Here is a 24,214-nt window from a genome sequence, read left to right on the forward strand (position 1 = left end):
TTTTTGAAAAACCATGAGACACTAGCCTAAAATTCAGGGACTTTCTAAGCAGCCACAATCTATACGTGTGGTTACTGAGTCTGTGAAATATAGCTTGTTCAACCTGAAATGTACTTGAAATGTAATATAAACAATACATTTCAAAGACAAGGAACAAAAAGGCAAAATACCTCATCAGTAATTTTTTTATAATTGATTAAATATTAGAAGAATGGATGAGACTTATCTGTGAGATTTCCTTGATAAAAGTGAATTTCTATGATAAAAGTGAATTTCTAAGAAGAAAAGGATTCACCATTTTAGAGGAAAAGGGATAATTGCTGGACACAACTATTTTGCCATGTTATAAGGATTTTCAGAATTAAATTTAGTGGATTTTATACTCATACTATCTCTTTAAATTTTCAGTGACCTTACTGGAAAAGACTGTGTTTTCCTAAACATGATATCTGAACCACTATTACCTTAGACAAAATTTTTCAGTTCTTATACAAAAATCTGAGTTAATACTCTGGGAAGGGTAACTTGTATGAATAAAAGAAAACTTAAGGCAAATGATGTTTTAAACCAGTGGAGTCAGCGATAAAGCTTCTCAACAAAATAGGAAGGCCTACATATTCAGGTTATTAGCCTTTAGCCACTCCCTATATTTCTTCAAAGTATACTACTATAATGCCAATATTTATTTTATTAATTAAATGTTCACTTACAAAGGGCTTATTTTGTGCCAGATAGCATTCTATGTATTTTACTTATTTTAACTTAATCCTTCTAGCAGCTTTTGAGTAGAACTATAACTGTCTTCATATTATTTCCTGAGGCATAAGGAAGCAGAAACCTAAAGAGACTAAATGACCTGCAGAGCCAGGCTTTAACTTCTGGTCATATGGCTACAGAATCTACGATGTCAATCACTTCACTATGGTGTCTCGCTGTGCATTGCTGCGTCTTTTCATTCCACTGCGTTATCCTGACATTTCCAATTTAAAATAGTTTATCAAATATTCTAAATTCGATATTTTATGTCATTGGACTGATAAGAAAAAATGCTTACAAAGAAAAAGAAAAAATTTGGAAGTCTCAATTTTGCATACTTACCGCCACATTTGTCTCTTGCTCCGTTTCTGGCACATAAGGGTAATGGTTATAAAACATATCATTTCGCACCATTTTTTTCCTCATTCGGCAGGGGCCTTCTGTCATCTCCAACATCCACTTATCTAGGTGAGAGCCGATGGGGGGACCCCATAACCCGCGCTCCCGCAACAGTTCATACTCAATTTGGCACCACTCTTCTGTAACATACTTCAAGGCATTTTGCTGACGCTAAGGGAAGGAGACCAGGGTGGTGTTCAAGCAAAAGTCGGAGCAACAATTAAACGTCTACAATAACTTCAACCCAAGTTAATGTTTGGAAACAAAATCAACACATATCATCTTGGCTAATATTATAAAAGTGAAATTATATTTATTTATGGTTAAAATAAGCTTCCAATTTTGTGAGAAGGTGGGGTTTTTATAATAGCCAAAGGTGATTAATGTAGCACCAAGTTAATGACAGATATGTACAGAGGACACTATGTAGTGTAGCTGATCAGAGAGTTAGTTCAGTGTTACAAAGGCTCCGTAATATGGTAACATAGGTAATGGTAACTGTAATGGCAATACTATTTGTGAACACACATTTCAAAGGTTAGTCCAGTGTGAGTTAATAAATAAACATGGTAATTTAAGGATGAATCCCTCTTATCTGCTATAAAACAGATACTAGAACAGGAATAGGAAAAAACCTAGGAAATTAGATCAAGAAATGTTCACACGTTAGATTAATGGTAAACTCGGTAACATTTCCGAAGATTTTAGGTAAAAAATATAAACATGGCAGTTCTGACAGAGAATTTGACATGTTAAAATAAAAGAGAAACTATATTCAATTGGTCACTGGAACAGATACAAACCATTTTATTTTAATAGAAATTATGACTTGGTATAACTGCTGGCTGGTATAACCTGCCAAATGCCAAGACGTACAACATTTCAACACAGATGATTATAACTAACTTATCTAATGATTCATAGAATATAAGTATACAATTTAAATCTAAGAATAAAGGTCTCTTTATACAACTAGCAGTAAAGATAAGTGAAACAACCATGAAATTAACAGTAATCAGTAGTATTTATATGTTCATGGAGGGAGGGCAATCACCTGTAAAAACTAAGTCTCTAGTGTAATGCCCATAAATATTAGCAGCTTATAATTCAGAAATCTTTTTTTTTAAAGATTTATTTATTTATTCATTTATTCATTCATTTATTTAATTCTATAAGCACTGGGTACAGTCAGAAGCGTGGGAGGGTGAGAAAATTCACCAGAGCGGGGAGCAGAGCAGGCAGAAGGACCGAAGCACACTGCTGAGGGGAGCAGCAGGCGGCAGGAGAGGTCTGCACGCCATGTGGGACCCTCCTCCGGTGGCCGGGGAGCAGCCGACGATCGAACAGGCGCTGCAGAGGCTGCGGGCAGCTTCGCAACCCAGTGCTCAACCGCTGTGCCACCGGGGAGGCCCAGCATTCAGAAATCTTTAAACATAAATTGTTTCACAAAGAAAATATTTATGATAGGTTGTTGGGTAATTATGAATTCAGCCAGAAGATCTCACTGAATTTTTCTTTTATTTACATAATTGCCAAGCACTTGTAATAAAAAATAACCTTGTTTCATCATCTTAGAATTTTAAGAGATTTTGATGCATATATTTATGAACTCCTTGTTAAGTCTGTAATAGATCTTTCTTATATTTTAACTTTTATTACTAACAATAACATGCAATATATTACTACTGATGTCAACAGGATTTAGCTTGACTGATTTCTAGTTTGATGCTTTTTAAAGCAGTTTTTCTATAGAAATTTAAAATTTTCTAAAAACTGATGGCCCAAGTAGCTCTGGCATATAATCAAAAATATTTATCTGATGATGAATGCAGTTCAGCAACTTACTCTTAAAATGAGTGGGGCAATATCAGTACAAACAGTTCTTTCTCACTTGAGGAATGTGCAACAAACTACCATGCTTATGAATTCTTACCTCCTGATACTCCTTATATTGTGTGTCCACTAAGTCACGAACAACCGCAATATGTGTAAACATCCACTGAGAAATCTCCTACAAGGATGGAAAAAGATTCTTAATATTTCTTGGATTTCCTTAAAAATGAGTTAACTAGCCTTAAAATCAATGCTGGACAATTAGTGGTGCCATCACAGGCACCACTCCAAAAAAATACCACACACAAAAGACACCACACATAAAAACTCTGAAAGATTAATTATGTGATGATCCTAGTGAGGCTTGTACCCTAGTGGAGGGGACACATCCCCCTACCTCCCGCCCCTAAGTCCTTTCAAGGAAGGGCCTGCTGCTTCAGCTGGCAGCACACAGGCCTCACCTCAGCAATGGAAGCTCTGGGCACCTCACATCCAACCACTGCCTGCTGTGGGGCCTGCAGGCTCGGTAATATGGTAATATAGGTAACGGTAATTACCTCCAGGACAGTGGCAGCTGCCTCCAGGACAGTCCTCCAGGCATTCTGACTCCCAGGCCTCCTAACTGCAAGGTGGGCTGAGGCTGTCACTGGACCTGCACCATTGACTGTATTTCCCTGAGACCAATCCTACTTACTCCCCCTTCCACAGATGATGACCACAGGGACACTCCTATAAGCACTCTGCACTAAACTCCCTCTGCATGTTTTTCTTGCAAGGGGTGACTGATAAACCATAGTTTCTCTCAGAGTGCCTCCCAGCTGTCATGAAGATTCTGGGATGGCAAAGAAATAAATGATGAGGAAAAAATCAATGCTGAGGTAGCTGAATTAAAAAAAAATCAACCACAGGTATATACGGGGTCATAAAAAAGCCATTTTATTCTATTCATGCCTTAAAATTTATGTAATTATTGACAGTAGAAGTTTGGAAAAACTGGGGAAAAGTTATCCATAATCTTATCATCAGTCAACATCTGAGTCACACCTTATGTCCAGTCATGAAATGGATGTAAGCACACAACCGTTCAGGTAATTTTGTCCTACCATAATGGGAGACACTGTCATATTTCTATCTTTCTTCTAAAGCAAAAATGTGAAAAGTTCCATTTCAAATCCTATGTTTTCACACAATGAGTGTTATGATATATAAAGTACTATAACTAGACCTTGAAATACAAATTTCTAATAATATCATCAATGAAACTAAACAATGTACCTGGGTGGAAAGACTGTGCTTATTAAGACCACTTTCCTTTCGATTTCTTCTTGATCCTGTTAACTTGGAAAGACCAAAGCCACTGCTGACACGGGACAGTTTAGATTGTGTGGTGGGCACTAGAGCTTCTCCTCGACTTATGCACTTCTTTTCATGGGCTATGAAATTGAAATTAGATTATTTTATAGTTTCTCCACACATTCATTATTCTTATTATCATGTCATAATTACAAATTACAAATCTGTTATCAAAAGCAGCATATATTATTATAGCATATATACACTCTCTTAGATATTAAACATTTACTTGCTGTGATCTTGTTTAAGGAGAATTAAGCATTATTATACTAGTTTAAATTTCATTTGGCTATAACTTCAGAGCTTTGCAATAATATGCAAATTTACTTTAACTGTAATCAGTCTCTGTACTATATACTATAATAATAGTTCATAATCTATCAAAAATCTTTAGTACTGGGCATTCTTTGAATTTAGAATGTTTTGAATTTTAAAAATTTAATTCATAAATAGTTCTGCTGCAAAATGTATGATTATTCATATGCCAAGTGGAATAAAGACAGGTAAGCTTTTGTTATAAGTGAATTTTTGGCCAAAATTAATGAAAAAAATCTTGATTTTTCAAGGCTTTTTAAATTTAATAATTGTAGATAAGGGATTGCAGACTCATCATCAATGGTAGCCATGCTTAAATGTGAGCAATATGTTACTAACACATAAAGTATCTTAGAGAATTTAAAAAAAAATCTAAGAAGAAAAGTCAAATTTTGGCATTGTCATTCTAAAATGAGCTATACTGAAATGATTTTCATTTCTAGTGTTGTCATAGTATCCTTTTGGGAAAATCTAAATTACATATCTAAAGTACATTCCTACACAAAAGCTGCATGTGAGTCTGCTGCTCTCTTAGGTCTTCTTACCCAGATGATTCTGCCAGCATTTCAATGCAGCTTCTTCAATAAGTGGCCTTGCAATGGCTATGTCCACGTGGCCCCTTTCGTTCACAGGTAGGGTGACTTTGAAAAGCTCCTCCAGGGCTTGTTTCTTACTATGTATCAACTCAGTCCAAACTCTGTTAACAGCTTTTATGAGAAGCTGACGCCCTAAGAAATTAAAGAAGAAAAAAAAAAGCAATTGATCAAAAACACAATTGGAGGGAATATTTTTCTTCATATTTTACATGAAGAATTACAACTATGGTGTGTAAGTGTTAAAAAACATGCTTTATCTCATCTAGTTCAGTAAAAAGGAATGCTCAGCTAACCAAATACATGGCTGGCTCTGTGGAAAACTTAAAAAAAAAAAACAAACAACTTTGTGCTCATGTAAAAAGCCTCATTTTTCATTTACGAAACTGAAAATTACACATAGATTGCATTATCTAGCTTTTTCTATATAAGGAAATAACTTATTCCCCATTTATGAGTAATTTTTAGACCTGAATATTTAAGGTTAAGTCTAAAATTAAGTTAGATGCTCTTGAATATTTTGCGAAAGGAAAGAAATAACTTTTAAAAACAGTTTTTACTATTAAAATCTTTCTTGCTTTGGATTCCTTGCTAATGTGTTTGAGTCCTGATCTAGACCAGCCACTCTTTAGCAAGCATCAAAATCACCTGGAGGGCTTGGAAAAACAGCTGGTCTCCACACCCAGAGTTTCTGATTCAGTAGATCTGAGTGGGGTCAAAGAATCTGTGTTTTTCCCACAAGTTCTAGGTGATGCTGATGTTGCTAGCCTGAGCACCTTGCTTTGAGAACCAATGTTCTAAATTGTCAGTTCCCTGGCATTGGGTGAAAACAATCACTGCATCCTCAGTGCATGGGGTTCAAGAATTTCTGATGAAAGAAGAGTGAATGAATGAATGCATGAATGAAAGGTGGTATGCTTAACTTCTAAAGAATAAAATCACAAGTAAAACCACTACACTCAATTGCTGGGGAGACAAACACTACTGTGATGATCTCATCTTTTTCATGAAATAATATGTGTAGGGTAAGGAAAAAATGTCAGGCTTTTCTGCCCTCCTGCCATCAGGATAGATGATAGATCCTTGCGGTTCTGAATGCATGCCTGATGGCGGGCACCTGGAGTAGGGTGTGGGCATAGGTAGATAGGATTCACCTAGGCTAAGACTGTGCTTTTAAGGGCGGCGTCACGGGGACACCAGAAGAAGCCAAGAAGCCGAAAGAGAAGCCGAGAAAGAAGCAGTAGAAGCCGAGAGAGAAGCAAGAGAAGAAGAAGCTGAGAGAAGGCCGGAGAGTCCAGATAGAGTGAAGACTTGCTGGGGGGCTGGGAGGCCTGCCAGCCTCCCGGCCCCCCAGCACCCCTGCCTGCCGTGTACTGGGTAAATCCCAATAAAAAGACCTGCAAAAAAACCACTAAGGACTCTGACTCCTCCTTTACCCGGTCTGCTGGATCTGAAAACCTGCTCAGTGGCCATTCCTGCCCTTACAATATATGCAATAAGAAATCAAGCCACTTGAAGACTTTAATGCACAATAGTTAACAAAGCCAGGGGGAAAACAAAATTTAAGAAAGAGAGGGTAAAGAGAATAAAAATGGCAGTACTGATAACCCGTCTCAAGCAGTATTACCTCTAATGTGAAATGCCTAGCCCTCCCAAGAGGTAGCTCTTATCTGGTAAGTGGCAAGTTAAAAATTATACTACTACTTACACAAAGGCAAGAAGCAGCAAGTTTCCAGTGTTACTACAGAATGCTGAGGGCTATCAATGTCGGCGGCTAGTGGCTCACCCAAAAGGAGACATACAGCTAGTACGTTGGTGTGTGTCATGGGCACATGATTTTATATACAGGTGTGCCCTTCTGGGAGACTAGTTGATAATGCTGGCAGTTTCTGAAGTCAGTTTTTTTTCAGTTATACTTTAAAATATGGAAACATATGAATGGGGGGAAAAGGGAAAAATAAATCAAGGTAATTACCTTCACTAATATCTTGGCTGTAACCACCATCAGGCTCAATATCAGAGGGGATCATAATATGCCATGTAGTCATGCGGGCTTCTGCTTCCAGTCCAAATCCATCCACGTTGCTGAAAAATTCCAGTCAGTTTAAACTATATAAACGAAATGATTGTTGCTGAAAACTGTAATGACTAAGTATTACTCTGCAGACACAAGTAAATGTTGGCTCTATCAAAGTGCCAAAACTGGCACACAGACATTCAGCAGATGCACAAAAAATAGAACTTCTCGTTTACAACGAAAATGCTTTCTAAGGAGGTGATTCACAAATCCAACAGACTAAATGTGATCAAACTATAGCATCAAGATGAGCACCTTAATATTTAAGATGTTTTTTGATTACTACTAACATTTTTACCTAAATCTCAAAAAAGTTCACTTAGTTCCAAAAATATTCTCATGTTCCCATAATCCTCTTATCTCACCACTTTGCTCCAATAGCAGTGAAATACTTGCGGTTTCCCAAATGTGTCATATTTCCTTCCCCCTCTGGGCAATCACATGGCTACTCTTTCTTCCTGTATCATTCTTTGTCCTCTTTGGAGGGTTTTCCTCCTTTGCAATCAAGTTCAAGCTGTAATTCAGCAGACTGTTTTCTCCAGGTTGGGGGTACCTGTACATGTTCCCAGAGCACAATACTTCTAGCAGAGCTCACAACAAATCTGACTGATCTGGCTTCGTTATCTGTCCTCCCTCCTAGGCTCTGTGCTCCAGGGGGCTGCTGCGGCCTCCTGCTCGTTCACATTTCATCCCAGCTCCTATTCAAAGCCTGGCACTCACCAGGCACTAATGAAATGCCTGTCAAAGCAATCAATGGAAGAACACTAATTCCTCCCATTTCATAAACAACATTGTATTTGTTCATTGCATTCTTCTCATTTTATCCCTCTTAACTTCTAACAATGTGTATTATATTTACTTCAAACCAAGCTTTCTTTTAAATGTTATATAAATGCTATAACTGAAAAATTTAAAGATGTAGAAAATTAAAGGCAGAAGTACTCATTTCATTACAAAAATGCAATGGTTTTTTTGCATGAGGTTTTAAATAAATCTGAGATAAAAGGAAAACCAAATGTTACTATCAAAAAAGGTAGAATGAAGAGTTCTACTGGAATATTATCAGATAAATTCAAAGTGCCAAACTGAACCTAAAGGAGTTACCTTCCAACATGTAGGTTAATCAAGCAGTGAGCCAGACAGCTAATGAACTCTTGGTCATGGTTCCCTGGTCCCAAGATCAAATTCCTGTTTATAGTAAGGACTCTGAGCGAATCAAGGAGAGCTACTTGCTGAGGAACAGTTTTGTGTGCCCGTGAGAACTGGTACAAGATGGTCCTATTGAGGCAGTGATAAACAGCATCCAGTGACAATCCCTGTGATCTTCTTTTTGACTAAAGGTATGGAAGATACTTTATTCAGTAAATGAACAAAAAAAAAGATCTGCTTATCATTCACACATGAACTTGCATTAGGTTTATCATATACCAGATACCATGCCAAGTACAGGGGTGCTAAGACAAAAATATATAAAGCTCTTGCTATTACGAGGTTCAGAACCCAAGGGAAACATAAATACAATTTAATGAGATGAGGGCTACATAGAAATACATGTTCAGGCAGCTGCTAACACTCGAGGGGCAGCTGCCAGGACAACATGAAGATGTGCCTACTGAGGAGTCTCCTACCACACAGATTTTGTTAGGGTGGATCTTTCCCCAAAAGTACTGAAAAAATTACCTGAAATGTTAGAAAAAACTTCCTTTAGCATTCTAATTTCAGTACCTTACTTGAGAACTTTTCTCATTGGCTTAAAGACAAAGTTATCTTAAAAAATTATCAGGTAACACATAAAAAACCTACACACCATATTACATATGCTAGTAAAAACATGTTAACAGTATTTTCTACTTTCCACATTATAGGTTGAGTAAGATTAATCCCTTGATAAACCAAGTCAGGGTTCCTTTGAGGTACAACAAAAACACCCTCAACTGATGTCTTCAAAGGAACAATGACTACAAAGAACTTTGTAACGATTCAATTATGGGATAATATTTATTAATACAACTCTTCATGGTCTGGTTTACCTTTATGCATTGACATAGAATGCCATAAAGACATCACATTGTATTAACTTAAAATATTTAAATCTTAAAGGAGCTCTCTAGCTATTTGGGTAGCAAAGAGCAATGCTAGCAGGGAGGAGAGTGAGAGGCCACAGCTTGAAAGAACTATAGGCAACTTTATAAGGGACACAGTGGCACTAGGCTTTTGGTAAGGGGGGGCTAACGGGGAGAAGGAATATGGGTCTACACTTTTATTCACTTTTAATAAGCTTAGCTTATATTAAATGTTAACACTCAGTATCTCATTAGTTATACTTATTTCCATCAAGTTTGACACCTTAGGCAGTTTTTCAATAAGAAAACAAGTACTCTACAACTAATAGTGACAATGGATTACCTGTGCAATTAGTTGAATTATAAAATCTATAAGAAGTTTAGATTCTTTGTTGAACATGCCTTGCCAAAGCTTGTCCACCACACGTTGTGTGAAATAAAACACATTGTTGACCAATACCTGGTAGCTTCCTCCACTGGTAATAGGCAGAGATGCATCTTCCCCTAAATTCCAGCAGGAAAAAAATGTCTAAGAAAATTGATATCTACCAGCACAAGACCAGATGCTCAAACAAATCAGGCTAAGGAGAAATGAGTACATCTACATTATTTAGAAATAGGACTACTAGCTCTTATGTACTATTTTAAGAAAATGATGTTCATGGCTAGCAATCATGATAATGTTGGGAGAAATACTCTCTGCAGGATTAAAGTGTTATGAATTTGAGACTGTGAAGTCTCCGTCGGCCCTAGAACAGTCTATGATAATCAAACGGTTCTTCAATTTAAACTAACAGATGATTTCTGTTTGAGTGAAAAATTAAGTCAGTTTATTAGCTGTAACTTGATTGTGTATAACTAATAAAGGGTAAAGCAAATCATCAAATATCTTTGAGTATACCTTTAATGGCAGTGAAATAATATAGGCAGAAGAGCACTTCAGAAGATTTGTAGGGAAGAAAATCTATAAACAGTGGTGGTACCAAGTGGCCTCCACCTGCTCCATGGTTGGCATCAGCTGAAAGTTCCTCTGAAAGTTCCCTCAGGGTTATTAGTGGGTACTTGCTTTGAGACTAATCTTCCTAGCTTCTCCTCTTAACCAGAATGTTCCCTATAAGCCCTTCCTTTCTCAGGATTCTCGTGCCTCCATTGATTGTTAATATTATTCCCACCTAACCCTAAATCATCCTATAACACAAAGCTTTTTATTTATGTGGTTAAGATTGATCTCACATGATTAAAGCAAATAGGAAAGTTGGACTTGACACTGTGCTTTGAGAGTACACAATGGCACATTAAAGCATTTAAGTTTTCTTGGCAAACTTACTCTGCAAAAAAATGATAATTTAATAGCACGGAGGTTCTATGATTATCACCAAGAACTCAAGTAGCAAATACACTAAATGACTGTTTCTCCCTTCTTTAAATTCTACCTTTGCTTTACATATAAATGTTAGCTCCACTGTGAGTATTGCTTCCTATTTTTTTAATATAAATTCACAGATGAAATATGTATCAATATTTTGAATTTATATCCTGTAAATCATGCTAAAGAATAACATACCTATGACCCAAAAGTTTTACTCATAGGTACTCAACAGATATGTATAAACATTTTTGGCCAATGTGAACAAGAATATTTATAGCAGCTTTATCTAATTTTAATTTTTTTTATTATTTATTAATAAATTTGTCAGCTGGTCACACATTTACATAATTTTGGGTCATGTTTACACTCATCCACATGTGCACAAACCTCTCTGACCTCCACTACACCGCCTATGCCAGTGGCCTAGTCCCTCCCTTTCCCTATTGTTATCTCCCTTCCCTCTCCATTTCCTCTGGTAACCAGCAACTTTTTCACTAAGATTGTATTTGCAGTATTTTGTCAGTATATGTTTTTTGCTGTTTATACTTTGTAGATAAGTGAAATAATCTGGTAACTGTCTTTCATTTTCTGACTTATTTCATTTAGCATAATCATCTCAAGATTCATCCATTTTATCCCAAAAGGCACTATTTCATCCTTTTTTTAATAGCCAAGTATATTCCAGAGAATATATTTCATAATTTCTTTATCCAGTCATCTGTCATTGGGTATATAGGTTGATTCCATGACTTGGCAAACCAAGTACCCATCAACAGCAAAATGGGTAAATGTACATAATATGATAGAATATTATATATTAATATGATGGAATATCATATATTAATGAAAATAAATGGAATCCTACTACATGTAAAAAGTGACTAACTGTGGTGTAAGAGACAGACTAAAAGGCATACTATATGATTCCATTTATAGAAAGTTCAAAAGCAGGCAAAGTGAATCCATTATTTTCGAAATCAGAAGAGTGACTGTGTGAGTAATAATTGGGTCAGGGCAGGAGGGGAGTTTCTAGGGTTGCTGATGACACATTTCAATCTGAGGTGACCTATACAGGCATATCATCTGGATGGTACGTCAGGGATCTACATTTCTAATTTATCTTAAAGTATATTACAATGACTAAATTAAAAATTAAAAAAGTATTAAATATTTATAAAAGTACAACCTGTTCATGTAAATGATTTTAAAACATTTTTCTCTTTCCTTGTCCTCTTCTTGCCACCCCTGAATGTACAGAGATGAACAAGCACAAGAACTTGTTGATTCTTTATTCCAGATTCAATGGAGAGAGTCAGATGGGCTTTTTCCTCATAGAAATTACCAATAAGAGGGGAGAAATGACAGCAATGAGGAAAGAGAAAGTTAAAAAGGAAACATACTAGAGTTTAGATAGAGTAATGACAGGTACAAAGTGAAAATAAAAGAGTATTACCTAATAACACATCAGCTGCAAGCAAATGGTCCATCACACTGTCCAAAATGTAAGTCTGAAATTCTTTTTGCTGAGTTCTTGTAGACCTTTCAGGGGAAGCCTAATCAATAGAATTTATAATTAGAAACAGAACCAATTAAACTAAACACAGATAGTTACATTATCACAGTTACAAAATAAAAACTTTACAAGTAAATAATATCACTGTTGAATGGTATATATGCTGATAGTCTTTCTCTTACTTTTTTCCAAAGATCTATTTATTTATTTATTTATTTATTTGTTTGTTTGTCTGTTTATTTATTTATTTATTTATGCAAGCACTGGGTACAGTCAGAAGCGCGGGAGGGTGAGAGAATTCACCAGAGCCAGAGCGGGGAGCAGAACAGGCAGAAGGACCGAAGTACACTGCTGAGGGGAGCAGCGGGCGGCAGGAGAGGTCTGCGCGCCATGTGGGACCCTCCTCTGGTGGCCAGGGAGCAGCTGGGGATCGAACCGGTGCTGCAGAGGCTGCGGGCAGCTTCACAATCCAGCACTCAACCGCTGCTCCACCAGGGAGGCCCCTCTCTTACTTTTTGACCATAAAGTAAAACATCATGTTCATTTGAACCTTTTCCTCCTGAAACAGTATTCTGTATATCTTAAGTATTTAATACATATCTAATAATCTATTATACCTCATTTCCAATAGAGATCTGACAGTTCATAATGAGATATAAATTACAAAACCATTAAAACAAAAGCTCAGGAGTCTAGTAGAGGGTAAGTCAATGGGGAGGGGAATATTTAAATCAAAAAATGAAGCAACCACACAACTTAGCTCTGAGTTTCCTAGGTAACAAGAAAACAAAAAGATAATACGGTTCACAAAGCATTTTATTCTCTATGAAAGGAAACACACTAGATTGTCAATAAGGATGTTTTTCCCTAAGTTGTCAGAATGTTCTCTGTGCATTTTTTAAAAGAGGACAATGAACAACCATCTAGGGTTGTTCTTGATAACAGCTTTATACAGTAGAGCCCTCGTCTTAATAATTATCTTGGAAAAAAGCTTAAGGGATAAACTATAGTCCTCTGATGGCATTTCTATCGCTAGTTAGGATGATTTATTTAGGTGCATCAAGTTCAAGTATCTAACCTGAGAGGCACAGGGACGACAGGCAGGAAAGAGCCTGGTGGCATCCTTCTCAAATGCCAGTATTTGGAAAGATGCATATGTCTTAGATGGAGGCACTGTACCAATGCTTTGCAAGTGAAATAAGAACCTATTTCTTTTTTAATAGACAGAGCCAGAACATGTTTATGACCATGTGATAAAAGCGGGCTTTAGAAACAGTATGCTTTATGCATTTAAGTAAATTATAAAAAATAACTCGTATCATTCTATTCTGACTTTGAAAGTGATAGTGATTAAGATTTTAAAGGAGGAGTTCAAATCTGAATTCTATATTCAGATCAAAGATATTATTTTAATGACTTGAAAACCAATAGCTAAGGTAAACGGTATGAAAATGAGCATTTTCTGATAAAAGCATTATTTTCTTTTAAAATAACAAAATATGGGTCTTAGCAGTTAAAGGAAAACTAGTGCTTATGAGTTTAGTTTGGCATTAGGATAATTTGGGAAAAGTGAAGGAAATGTCATGTTCTTTTTAGTCTCAATGGTCTGCATAGTTGATCAGTTTATACAATGGTCAGTAGGAGGGAAGTGGAAAAGGCCTGCCTGTGTGCTCACGCTGATATTATATTGAAATCCCTACATCTGACAACCAAAAGAAAGTGAAGTGAAGATTTTTTAAGTGAGAGGCAGCTCGTTGAGAGGTGTATAAGGATTACTTTGCAATCAACCCTTTATTCAAACAGTTTATGTGATCAAAATTAAGGACTGAGGTTCTACATAGACAGGAGGACTTAAACACCCCTGACGACAGCATTAGTCATTCAGGATCATAATCAACTCAAGGTGATTAATATGATAAGTAATTAAAAAAGTAGGGTCTATCAGATCTTAACTGAACAAAGTTTAAGCGTCTGTGAGACCATAGAATACAGAGAAATAGCTTTATCAGTTGACAATATTTATAGTCACTTCATTAAAAAAACTCATTTCTATTTCACAAGGATTATGACTAGTACAGACACAAAAAGGCACTTAATTCTCTGATTCCTCTTATAGAAGTTCTTACACGAATGATCATGACCCAGAATTTACACTTGTTATTGGCCTTAATTGCTGAAATTAAATGTTCTTGCTGAGATTTACAGTAGTCTAACTTTTCACAAAATAAGACTTTATAAATGCATGCACAGGTGTCTGAGGCATTTTTCTTTAAACAATCCATTGAAAACTATTATGTAATAGACACGAGTTTAGTTTATGTGCATTATCTCATTTAATGTCTTTGTGGCTTCATTTCCAAAGCAAGAGTTGTAAACAAATTAGAATATAAACAAATTGGGGGCCTCCCTGGTGGAGCAGTGGGTTGAGTTCAGGGCTGTGAATATGTCCGCAGCCTTTGCAGCGCAGGTTCGATTCCCACCTGGCCAGGGAGCTACCCACATGGCGTGGCAGACCTTTCCTGCCTCACCCGCTGCTACCCTAAGCAGTGTCTTTGGTCCGTCTGTCTGCTCTGCTCCCCACTCTGTCTTTGGTGACTCCTCTCACCCTCTCCTGCCTCTGGCCTGTACCCCAGTTCTTGTATAAATAAAAATAAATCTTTAAAAATAATAAACAAATTGGGTTACATCAAAGTAAAAAACTTCTGTATACTCAAAGAAACTCAGGAAAACAAAAAGACACCCTGCTGAATGGGGAAAATATTTGCACATTTACAAAGAGGCTGACATCCAGACCTAGAAAGAACGCATACAACAAAAAGAAAACTAAGAACACAACTGAAAAAATGGACGGGGCCTCCCTGGTGGCGCAGCGGTTGAGCGCTGGGCTGCGAAGCTGCCAGCAGCCTCTGCAGCACTGGTTCGATCCCCGGCTGCCGGGCGAGGGTCCCACATGGCATGCAGACCTCTCCTGCCATGCCCACTGCTCCCCTCAGCAGTGTACTTTGTCACTCTGCCTGTTCTGCTCCCTGCTCTGGCTCTGGTGAATTCTCTCACCCTCCCACGCTTCTGACTGTACCCAATGCTTGCATAAATAAGTAAATAAACAAACAAACAAATAAATAAATAAATCTATCTTTAAAAAAACAAAATTAAAAAAAAAAAAAAAATGGAGGGGCCTCCCTGGTGGCGCAGCGGTTGAGCGCTGGGTTGCGAAGCTGCCCGCGGCCTCTGTGGCGCCTGTTCGATCCCCGGCTGCTCCCCGGCCACCAGAGGAGGGTCCCACATGGCGCGCAGACCTCTCCTGCCGCCCGCTGCTCCTCTCAGCAGTGTACTTCGGTCCTTCTGCCTGCTCTGCTCCCGCTCTGGCTCTGGTGAATTCTCTCACCCTCCCGCGCTTCTGACTGTACCCAGTGCATGTATAAACAAACAAATAAATAAATAAATAAATAAAAAACATGCCTCTATTAAAAAAAAAAAAATTAAATAAATAAAAAAAAAAATGGAAGGAAAAGCTAAATAGACACTTCTCCAAAGAAGACATACAGATGGCCAAAAGGCACGTGAAAAAAATGCTCATCATCACTTACCATGAAGGAAATGCAAATCAAAATCACATGTAGTGAGATACCATCTCACACATGTGAGAATATCCCACATCAAAGAGATCAGACGCAAGTGTTGGTGAGGATGTGGAGAAAAAGAAACCCTCTTACACTGCTGATAGGAATGTAGACTTGTCCAGCCCCTATGGAAAGCAGCATGGAGGTTTCTCAAAAGATTAAATGTGGATCCGTCATATGATCCAGCTATCCTCCTTCCAGTAATCCACCTAAAGGATGGAAAAGCACTAATTTGGAGGGATAGATGCAGTGCTATATTTATTGCAGCACTATTTACAATAGCCAAACAAACCTAACTGCCCAAGAACAGATGGGTGGATTAAGGAGCTATGGTATATATACACAGTGGAATACTACTCAGTGATATAAAAAAAGATGAACTTTTGCCATTTGCAACAACATGGACAGAACTGGAGGGGATTATACTAAGCAAGTAAGTCAGAAGGAGAAAGACAAATGTCAAACGATTTTACTTATATGTGAAATATAGAGAATTACTAACAAAGGGTCACATAAAGCCAAACCAATAAAAAAATCCAGAAATCTTACTGTAGAATTGAGGCTCCCAGAGACGGGATAGTGGTAAAGTGTAGAGGATATGCCAGCAGACTGTGGTGGAGGACTTAGTTGCCCTGCCTATGGGTGTGGTGTGGTAACATACATCTAAAGGGGTGTAATTCTGTACCTTGCAATCATTTACAGTGTTGTAAACCCAATGTTACTTCAGTTTAATTAAATAGAAAATGATACTATCTACTTGATAGTATCTCACATATGTGAGGTGATATCTCACTGTGGTTTTGATTTGCATTTCCCTCATGGCAAGTGATGATGAGCATTTTTTTCATGTGCGTGTTGACCATCTGTATGTCTTCTTTGGAGGAGTGTCTATTCAGCTGTTCCATCCATTTTTTCAATTGGGTTCTCAGTTTTCTTTTTGTTGTGTTGTATGAGTTCTTTCTAGGTCTTGGATATCAGTCAGAGGTACAGTGTGCAAATATTTCCCCATTCAGTACGGTGTCTTTGTTTTACTGAGTTTCTTGTATGCAGAGTTTTTTAGTTTGATGTAGTCCAATTTGTTTATATTCTCATTTGTTTACAACTCTTGTTTTGGAGATGAATCCACAAAGATATCACTGGAATATTTTGCCTGTTTTCAGTAAGTGAGCTTGTGAGGTCTGGCATAAAAAAAATTAAGGTTTGAATCCTAGTTATTACTTAACTTTTCTAAGCCTCAAATACCTTCATTTTAGCATCGGCACATACACTCCCTTAGTTCTGCTGAAATTTTCATATCCAAATTCAAATTCACAAGAGCAACTTTGCAGACTCTGGGCTACAACCTCCTCACTGTTCTTTTAGATAACCCTGTTTTACCCACCACATAACTAGGATGAGTTCAGGCCATAATGAAGCACTCTGATCTATCCTGGCTCTGACTGTCACATCTATCTTGGTAGAGAAAACAGTGAAGCCAATCAATATCAGTACTCAGAGTCCCAGCCTCCTCTTCAAGGCCTAAGGTTACCACACCGAATTGTCAGTGCACAGAGGCCAGACACCCTCAGGTTTATACTCTCCAAGGTGAGGGCATTGTGGTTCTGCGAAGTAGGTCTTTGGTATTTTGCTGTTTCTGTCATGGGTGAAAGCCTTTAAAGAGGAGGATTTTGGATTTCTATCTTGGCAGAAGTATTCCTCGAGTGAGTTCTGTTCTATTAGAATCATTGCCTATTTTTGCCACAATCTTTTGGTCTGTTTATTTCCATGCAGTCAGTGAGGGTGGGTTTCATTCTGATGTGAATGGGGGGTCTTTTGGAAGATGGTTAGAAAACAGAGTGAACTCAGACAACAGACAATTGCTCATGGTATCCGAGAAGCACACACTAATAAGTGAGTCTCCTTAGTTTCATTATCTTTCTTTTTGGTATATATAGACACGATGTGATCTTTTCTCATGTACCTTCTTTCCACTGTCATAGTGGTCTTCATTGGGTGCTAATAAAGAGCCGGGTGGTGAGAGCAGAGGACACTGATGAATGGGGAAAAGTCACTGGCCACCTTGCATAGGCACACTCAGCTATTTAATTTTTTGAATATGTCTTCTGTGCCAGGCACTGTGCTATAAATCTTACATGTACTTTCTTATTTAATTCTCCAAATAATCCTTAGACAGGTTTCATTTTTATATTCATTATAATAATGGGCAAAAGCTGTAAAGGGTGAAGAGAACTGAAGTAGGCCAAGATCACATAGATACAACCAGCACACATTTATTTTCTCAAAACTGTTTTTGCCAGGTGATTTACATATATATTCAACTCTTACCACAATCTTGTAGGGAAGATAGGCTATGTCATTCCCCATAGAATGAATTTAGCTCAGTGGAATTAAAATGCTTATGTCATAAACCAAAGGGTCGGAATTCAAACACAGGGATTTCTCAATTTTTTTCCTCTAATAGAACAGGGATTTATTTATTTATGCATACAAGAACTGGGGTATAGACCAGAGGCATGAAGGGGGGGAGGTGAGAGGATTCGCCAGAGACAGAGTTGGGAACAGAACAGGCAGACTGACTGAAATACACTGCTGAGGGGAGCAGTGGGCGAGTCAGGAGAGGTCTGCTGCGCCATGTGGACAGCTCCCTGGCCGGGGATCAAACTCGTGCTGCAGTGGCTGCTGACAGCTTCATAGGTTGCACCTTAACCCCTATACCACCAGGGAGGCCCAGATTTCTCAATTTTAAACCCATGCTCTTTCTGTTAAACCATACTGTCTCCTTCTATGAATGGGTTTAGTGGGGTATAAATAAGCCACTCTATATGAATGGGAATCTTTTCTTGTTATAGATTCCCAATAAAGATAATTTCACATTCTTTTGTAGACACAATCAAGTAAGGAAGCAGATACTCTTATGATGAAATTCCTACAATCATAGAATGAAAATGGTCTGGTTTGAGTTCATCCAACTGAAAATGGTCTGGTTTGGTTCAAACCCCTTTCCTCATTGAGTATGTAAATGGTAAACATCTAGACTAATTTCCTTCTTGAATTTCTTCAGCAATGAAGACTTTATAATATCATTCAAAACCACATGCTTATTATTATTTTATACCATAGAAATACATGGAGTACAATAGAATTCCCACTAATATATTTTATGGATGTATATTAGACCTGAAGTTCCTCAAAGAATTAATATTTAAATGAAAATTTGTATCTATCATTAGGTGGCATCCTATTTTCATGTTTGGGAAAAATTAAGGATGTAGTTATAGTTAACTGATTCAAAAATCATACGAAGGCACTGTGCTGGTTTTGTGAGATAAAAAGACATGTAAAAATTGGTCTCTAGCTACAAGAAGTTTATATTCTTTCCTCGAGGTTTTAATCTTGACACTGCCTTCTTCTCCCTGAGATATAATCTATCACATAGTAATCACACAGAATTTCCCTGTAATGTTAACTAGTGTATACAGGATGAAAATGTTACCTTTATGCTAATACATGTTTTATTGAACTGTTTCTATTAAAAAAAGATCTAAAAACACAATAAAGGATAATCATATAATTTATCCATGGTCAGTTATGGTTCCTAAAAGACTAAAAATGCTATTACAGGATACATTTACCAATATTTCCCATATGAGTATTTTATTTTTTGGCTCAATTCAGCTTTCTTGCACACACTGCTTCTGAATCTTAGTCTGATATTTTCTCATTACCAATTCATTTTGCATAGAGTGCTTCATATTCTTACCCAATGCACTAAGATACTGGCCATCTTTTTTCTTATTTTTAAAAGTTCCCAAAGAGGATAGCCTCTACAAGACAAGCTTTTAAATTCTACCACATGGGGATTCTTGATGAAAACAATTATTTTTTTCTGCTGATATTGAATACCATGGTCCTGATTAAAATGCCAAACATGACTGGTATCTAAATTACACTGGCAATTGCTTTTAACTGACCAAACTGATACTCCACCGAGTAATAAAACATCTGCTATGGTTTTAAAGTTTCAAATAAAAAGTTAAACATGTCAGCCACTAGAGGGAGCACAGAAATTGCAGGTTCAGTGGTCAATTTGCTGACAGTATATAGGAAGTTCCTTAGAGAAAAAAAGAAGTGAGACATCTGCATAGATTGATTCTTTCATAAGATGGGTTATTTTCAGAGCTTTGGCATGCACTGCTTGACTCTCTTTAAAAGAATTAGCTAAAATAATATGAATGTATAGGCAATTAATTATATATTAAATTCCTTTTCTGTGACCTTTTATCTTCCCAAGATTTTTCTAGGTAAATATTTGGTTGTCAGGGATGACCAATTTCTAAAGCCCAAAGTATAATCACTTATGACTCATTTTCTGCTGCATCAGCTGATTCCTATCACTTATCAGAAGAATGGGCACATACAAAGTTTGTGTCCTTTCAAAATTCATGTTGAAGCCCTAACTCTCAATTTGATGGTAGTAAGAGGTGGAGTCTTTAGGGGGTAATTAGGCTTTTTTTTAAAAAAAGATTTATTTATTTATTAATATAAGCACTGGGTACAGTCAGAAGCACGGGAGGGTGAGAGAATTCACCGGAGCCCGAGCGGAGAGCAGAACAGGCAGACTGACGAAGTACACTGATGAGGGGAGCAGCGGGCAGCAGGAGAGGTCTGCGCACCATGTGAGACCCTCCTCCGGTGGCCGGGGATCGAACCAGCACTGCAGAGGCTGCGGGCAGCTTCGCAACCCAGCACTCAACCACTGCGCCACCAGAGAGGCCCTGGGGGTAATTAGGCTTTGATGAGGTCATGAGTGTGACGGCTTCCTGGTGGGATCAATGTCCTTATAAGAAGAAGAAATACCAGAGTTCTCTATGCCATGAGAGGGGTCATCTGCAAACCAGGAAGAGGGCCCTAACCCACCAGATCTGGCATCCTCACGCCAGACTTCGTAGCCTCCAAAATCATGACAAATAAAAATCTATCATTTAAGCTGCCCAGTCTATGGCAGCTTGTTATAGCAACCTAAGCTAAGATAGCAAGCAACCTAGGGGAAGATTCAGTAAGAGATAATGAACAATTAACTATGTGCAATATACTACTTTAACTCACAGAGCTAATAGCAACAATCTCTAGCAATGTGTCACTCCAAATATGTAGGTAAGGAGTGGGCGCATGAAGTCTTGTGGACCAAATGCAGCTTTGGTCTGTTTTTTTTTTTTTTTCCCCCAGATAAACTTTTACTGAAATACAGTTGTCCTTATTCAGGTATATATTGTTTACGGCTGCTTTCTAGCTAAAATGGCATAGTTGAGTGTTCAGGACAGATACACGGTCTAAAAAGTTTACAACATTTACTATTTTGTCTTTTAAAGAAATGGTTTGTCAATTTTTGGTTTAGGGAGGATGGTAAAGGATTGAATTAGGGACATGCTTGTGGGAATGAAAAAGAAGAGAACAGACTGATATGGTCTACAGCACATCTGGGATAAAAAAATTCTGACCACTTATCTAACATAAAAGAATCAGAAATCAAGACAGTATCTGGCATACAAAACTGCTTGGTTATTAATGTGCTAATTATAAAAACAATGCAAAAGGAGATATAAATGTATTTCTTGTCTTTACCTCCAACAAAAGGTCAATCAGTGGAGTCTGTTTGCTGGCAGGAGTAAGACAGAGGTTGTCTATTATTAGGACCCGCATGAAGTCAAAAACGAACTTTTTAGCTGGATGATTGGTCAGGTAAGTCTTTGTGCCCACGTTGCAGTACTCTGACTGGCTTCTGTTCATCCCAGTGTCTGCTGCAAAGGCTTTAAATTCTTCTGCAGGGGATCCAACTTCATCATCAAGATCAGTCACCTAGAAAAATCAATGGGAAGATAGGCTAGTCACATTTTATTTGTTTTGATATTTCTTGTCTCTTTGTTTCCTAAAGTCCAATATGTGGCTGCAATGGTATTTTCCTGCAACATTCACTTCCTATTAAACCACTCACCACATTATTTCACTTTACTTTACTTGATCCCTGCTTTTAATGTGGTAACTGGGCAACAAGTTACTAAGTCATGGTTACTAAGACATGCTCTTTTCAATATTAAAGTACTGACTGACCACTGGTAATATGTCTGTTTTATGCTGCATTTTGTGAATAACTGCTCTAAAAATAAATGAAATAATAAAATAAGAATGTCTTTATTTGTATATTTGAAATGATACTTACTGTCAAAGAATTCCAGGTAAAGATCTGTTAACTTAGTGGCAGCACTTAAGGGCTGATCCATTTTTTTCAGGATCAAAAAAACCAAATAAATAAGCAAAATGACAATGAAACAAGTGCCAAATTTGAGCCAACACAGAAAAAAGGACTAAAAGACAGATTATAAGATGCTGACGAAGAAAAGACATTGAGGTATCAGTGAAGGTCAGTTTTTACCAAAAATGAGGATTTACAAATTGTCAGCAAGCCAGAGTGCTAAGTCCTGGACTGCACTTGTCTTCCTCCTAAAAAATCTTTGTAATTTTAGAAGGAATAATTCATCTTTACTCATGAAGGAAAATGGACATGAAAAAGTTAATCTTGGTCCCTACAGTAAGTGGGTTTGCTTTATAGTAAAAAAAAAGAAGTATCTATGCCATACATGAGAACAGTCTAATAATTTTCTATTAAATTAGTATAAAATACAAAAAATAAAAGTTTATTTAAATAAGAAGAGGTGAACAGAGAGGACAAGTATGTATTTCATTTTTGATAGACAGTCAACCCTATAATTAATTTGTAAAGACTAAATCCAGAAATATGTAATTTCTGAGATAAAGTAGAAATAAATTTCTACAGTTCTGGGAAGAACATTTCACAATTACTAGCTATCATTACAAAATTTTTTTTTTAATTAATAAATTTTATTTTTATATTCCCCATACAATTGCAATCCCCCCATTCTGACCCCAATCCCTCCCCTCCCGCCCCCCACCCCCCAAAAAGTGTCTCTGGTTCATAGTTTTTGTTGATTTTTTTTTGCATACAAGAACTGGGGTAAAGGGGGAGGGTGAGAGAATTCACCAGAGACAGAGTGGGAAGCAGAACAGGCAGATCTGCTGAAATACACTTCTAAGGGGAGCAGCTGGCAAGACAGGAGAGGTCTGCTGCACCAACTGTGGGTTAGCTCCCTGACAGGGGATTGAACTCAGGCCACTGGGGTGGCAGCACTGAGACTTAACCCCTAGGCCACCAGGGAGGTGCTATATAAAATTAAAAGAGGTTCAACAACTGGACCTACCTGGTGGCACAAGGGGTTAAGATGCAACCTATGAGGCTGTCTGCTGCCACTGCAGCACGGGTTCACTCTCCGGCCAGGAAGCAGACCACATGGCACAGTAGACCTCTCCTGTCTCACCCACTGCTCCCCTCAGCTGTGTATTTCAGTCAGTCTGCCTGTTCTGTTCCACACTCTGTCTCCGGTGAATCCTCTCAACCCCACATCTCTGCCCTATACCCCAGTTCTTGTATGCATAAAATAAATCTTTAAAAAAATAAATAAAAGGTTGAACAACTACTTGGAGAGGGAACTTACTATAACAAGGGACTTACAAGAAAATGGTAAATAAAAACAAGGAAGTTGAGTACACTGATAATTGGGGGAAAGCAGAAAGACTATGGGTAGTTGGATGCCAGATAATGATATGGTGGAGCAGAAAGCTATAAAACTGTAACTTGGCCAGAAGCTTATAAAACTGGTCAAAAAAGGTGCTACTTGGAGCAGATCGATGAAGTATTGACATTTTCCTCCCTCCTACCTACCATTTCTGAGTAAGGGCGAATGTTGAAGGGGAAGACCGTTGCTGCTAAAGCACACAGGAAATCAGGGCTCATCCACATGCAGGCCAAGTCTGGAACATTGTGATATAAGTATCGAAAGAACTGCATCAGGGTCACAGGATATTCTCTGAGCCAAGATCCCTCCTCCTCTGATTGCCAAGGCTGCCATGGGCACAAGAAAGAAAATAACATGTTAGAGAAACAGACACTGCTAAAAATAACTAAAAATCTATTGCTCATTACTCTTCTGAAATTGGATATATGATGGCCTGGACATGTTTTAAAAAACAAACACAAACACACTCAGGCAAGCAAATCTAGAAATTGATTAAAGAACAATTGCCTGAGAAACCGAGAGGATGTTTGTCTATGGAGTACTCATAGCTCAGTTATGGGAGCCAGAGGTTTTGATTATTCATCATTACCAACATGAGTACAGTTGGTGCCAAAGGTATTACCATCAAAGTTGCCCCATCCTTCATCATGTGGGGGGCAGGAGCTAAAGAACAG

The 24,214-nt window shown here is 37.7% G+C and overlaps 1 protein-coding gene across 14 annotated transcripts in view; it reads right to left on the bottom strand.

Annotated features, from left to right (window-relative positions):
• WDFY3 (WD repeat and FYVE domain containing 3) overlaps positions 1-24,214 on the bottom strand; it is a 263,597-nt gene that overhangs the window by 56,377 nt on the left and 183,006 nt on the right. For all 14 annotated transcript variants that reach the window (XM_054687824.1, XM_054687825.1, XM_054687826.1 and 11 more), the window contains 10 exons: positions 23,687-23,866; positions 21,514-21,747; positions 12,212-12,311; positions 9,733-9,893; positions 8,431-8,660; positions 7,225-7,334; positions 5,202-5,384; positions 4,264-4,421; positions 3,089-3,166; positions 1,099-1,326 (listed from right to left, as the gene is read on the bottom strand). In XM_054687824.1, the coding sequence (XP_054543799.1) occupies positions 1,099-1,326; positions 3,089-3,166; positions 4,264-4,421; positions 5,202-5,384; positions 7,225-7,334; positions 8,431-8,660; positions 9,733-9,893; positions 12,212-12,311; positions 21,514-21,747; positions 23,687-23,866 (1,662 nt within the window). The remainder of the gene's footprint in view (positions 1-1,098; positions 1,327-3,088; positions 3,167-4,263; positions 4,422-5,201; positions 5,385-7,224; positions 7,335-8,430; positions 8,661-9,732; positions 9,894-12,211; positions 12,312-21,513; positions 21,748-23,686; positions 23,867-24,214) is intronic.

The sequence above is a fragment of the Talpa occidentalis genome, unplaced genomic scaffold (genome assembly GCF_014898055.3).
Source record: "Talpa occidentalis isolate TD23 unplaced genomic scaffold, MPIMG_talOcc4v2.1 talOcc4.6, whole genome shotgun sequence".
Lineage (NCBI taxonomy): Eukaryota > Metazoa > Chordata > Mammalia > Eulipotyphla > Talpidae > Talpa > Talpa occidentalis.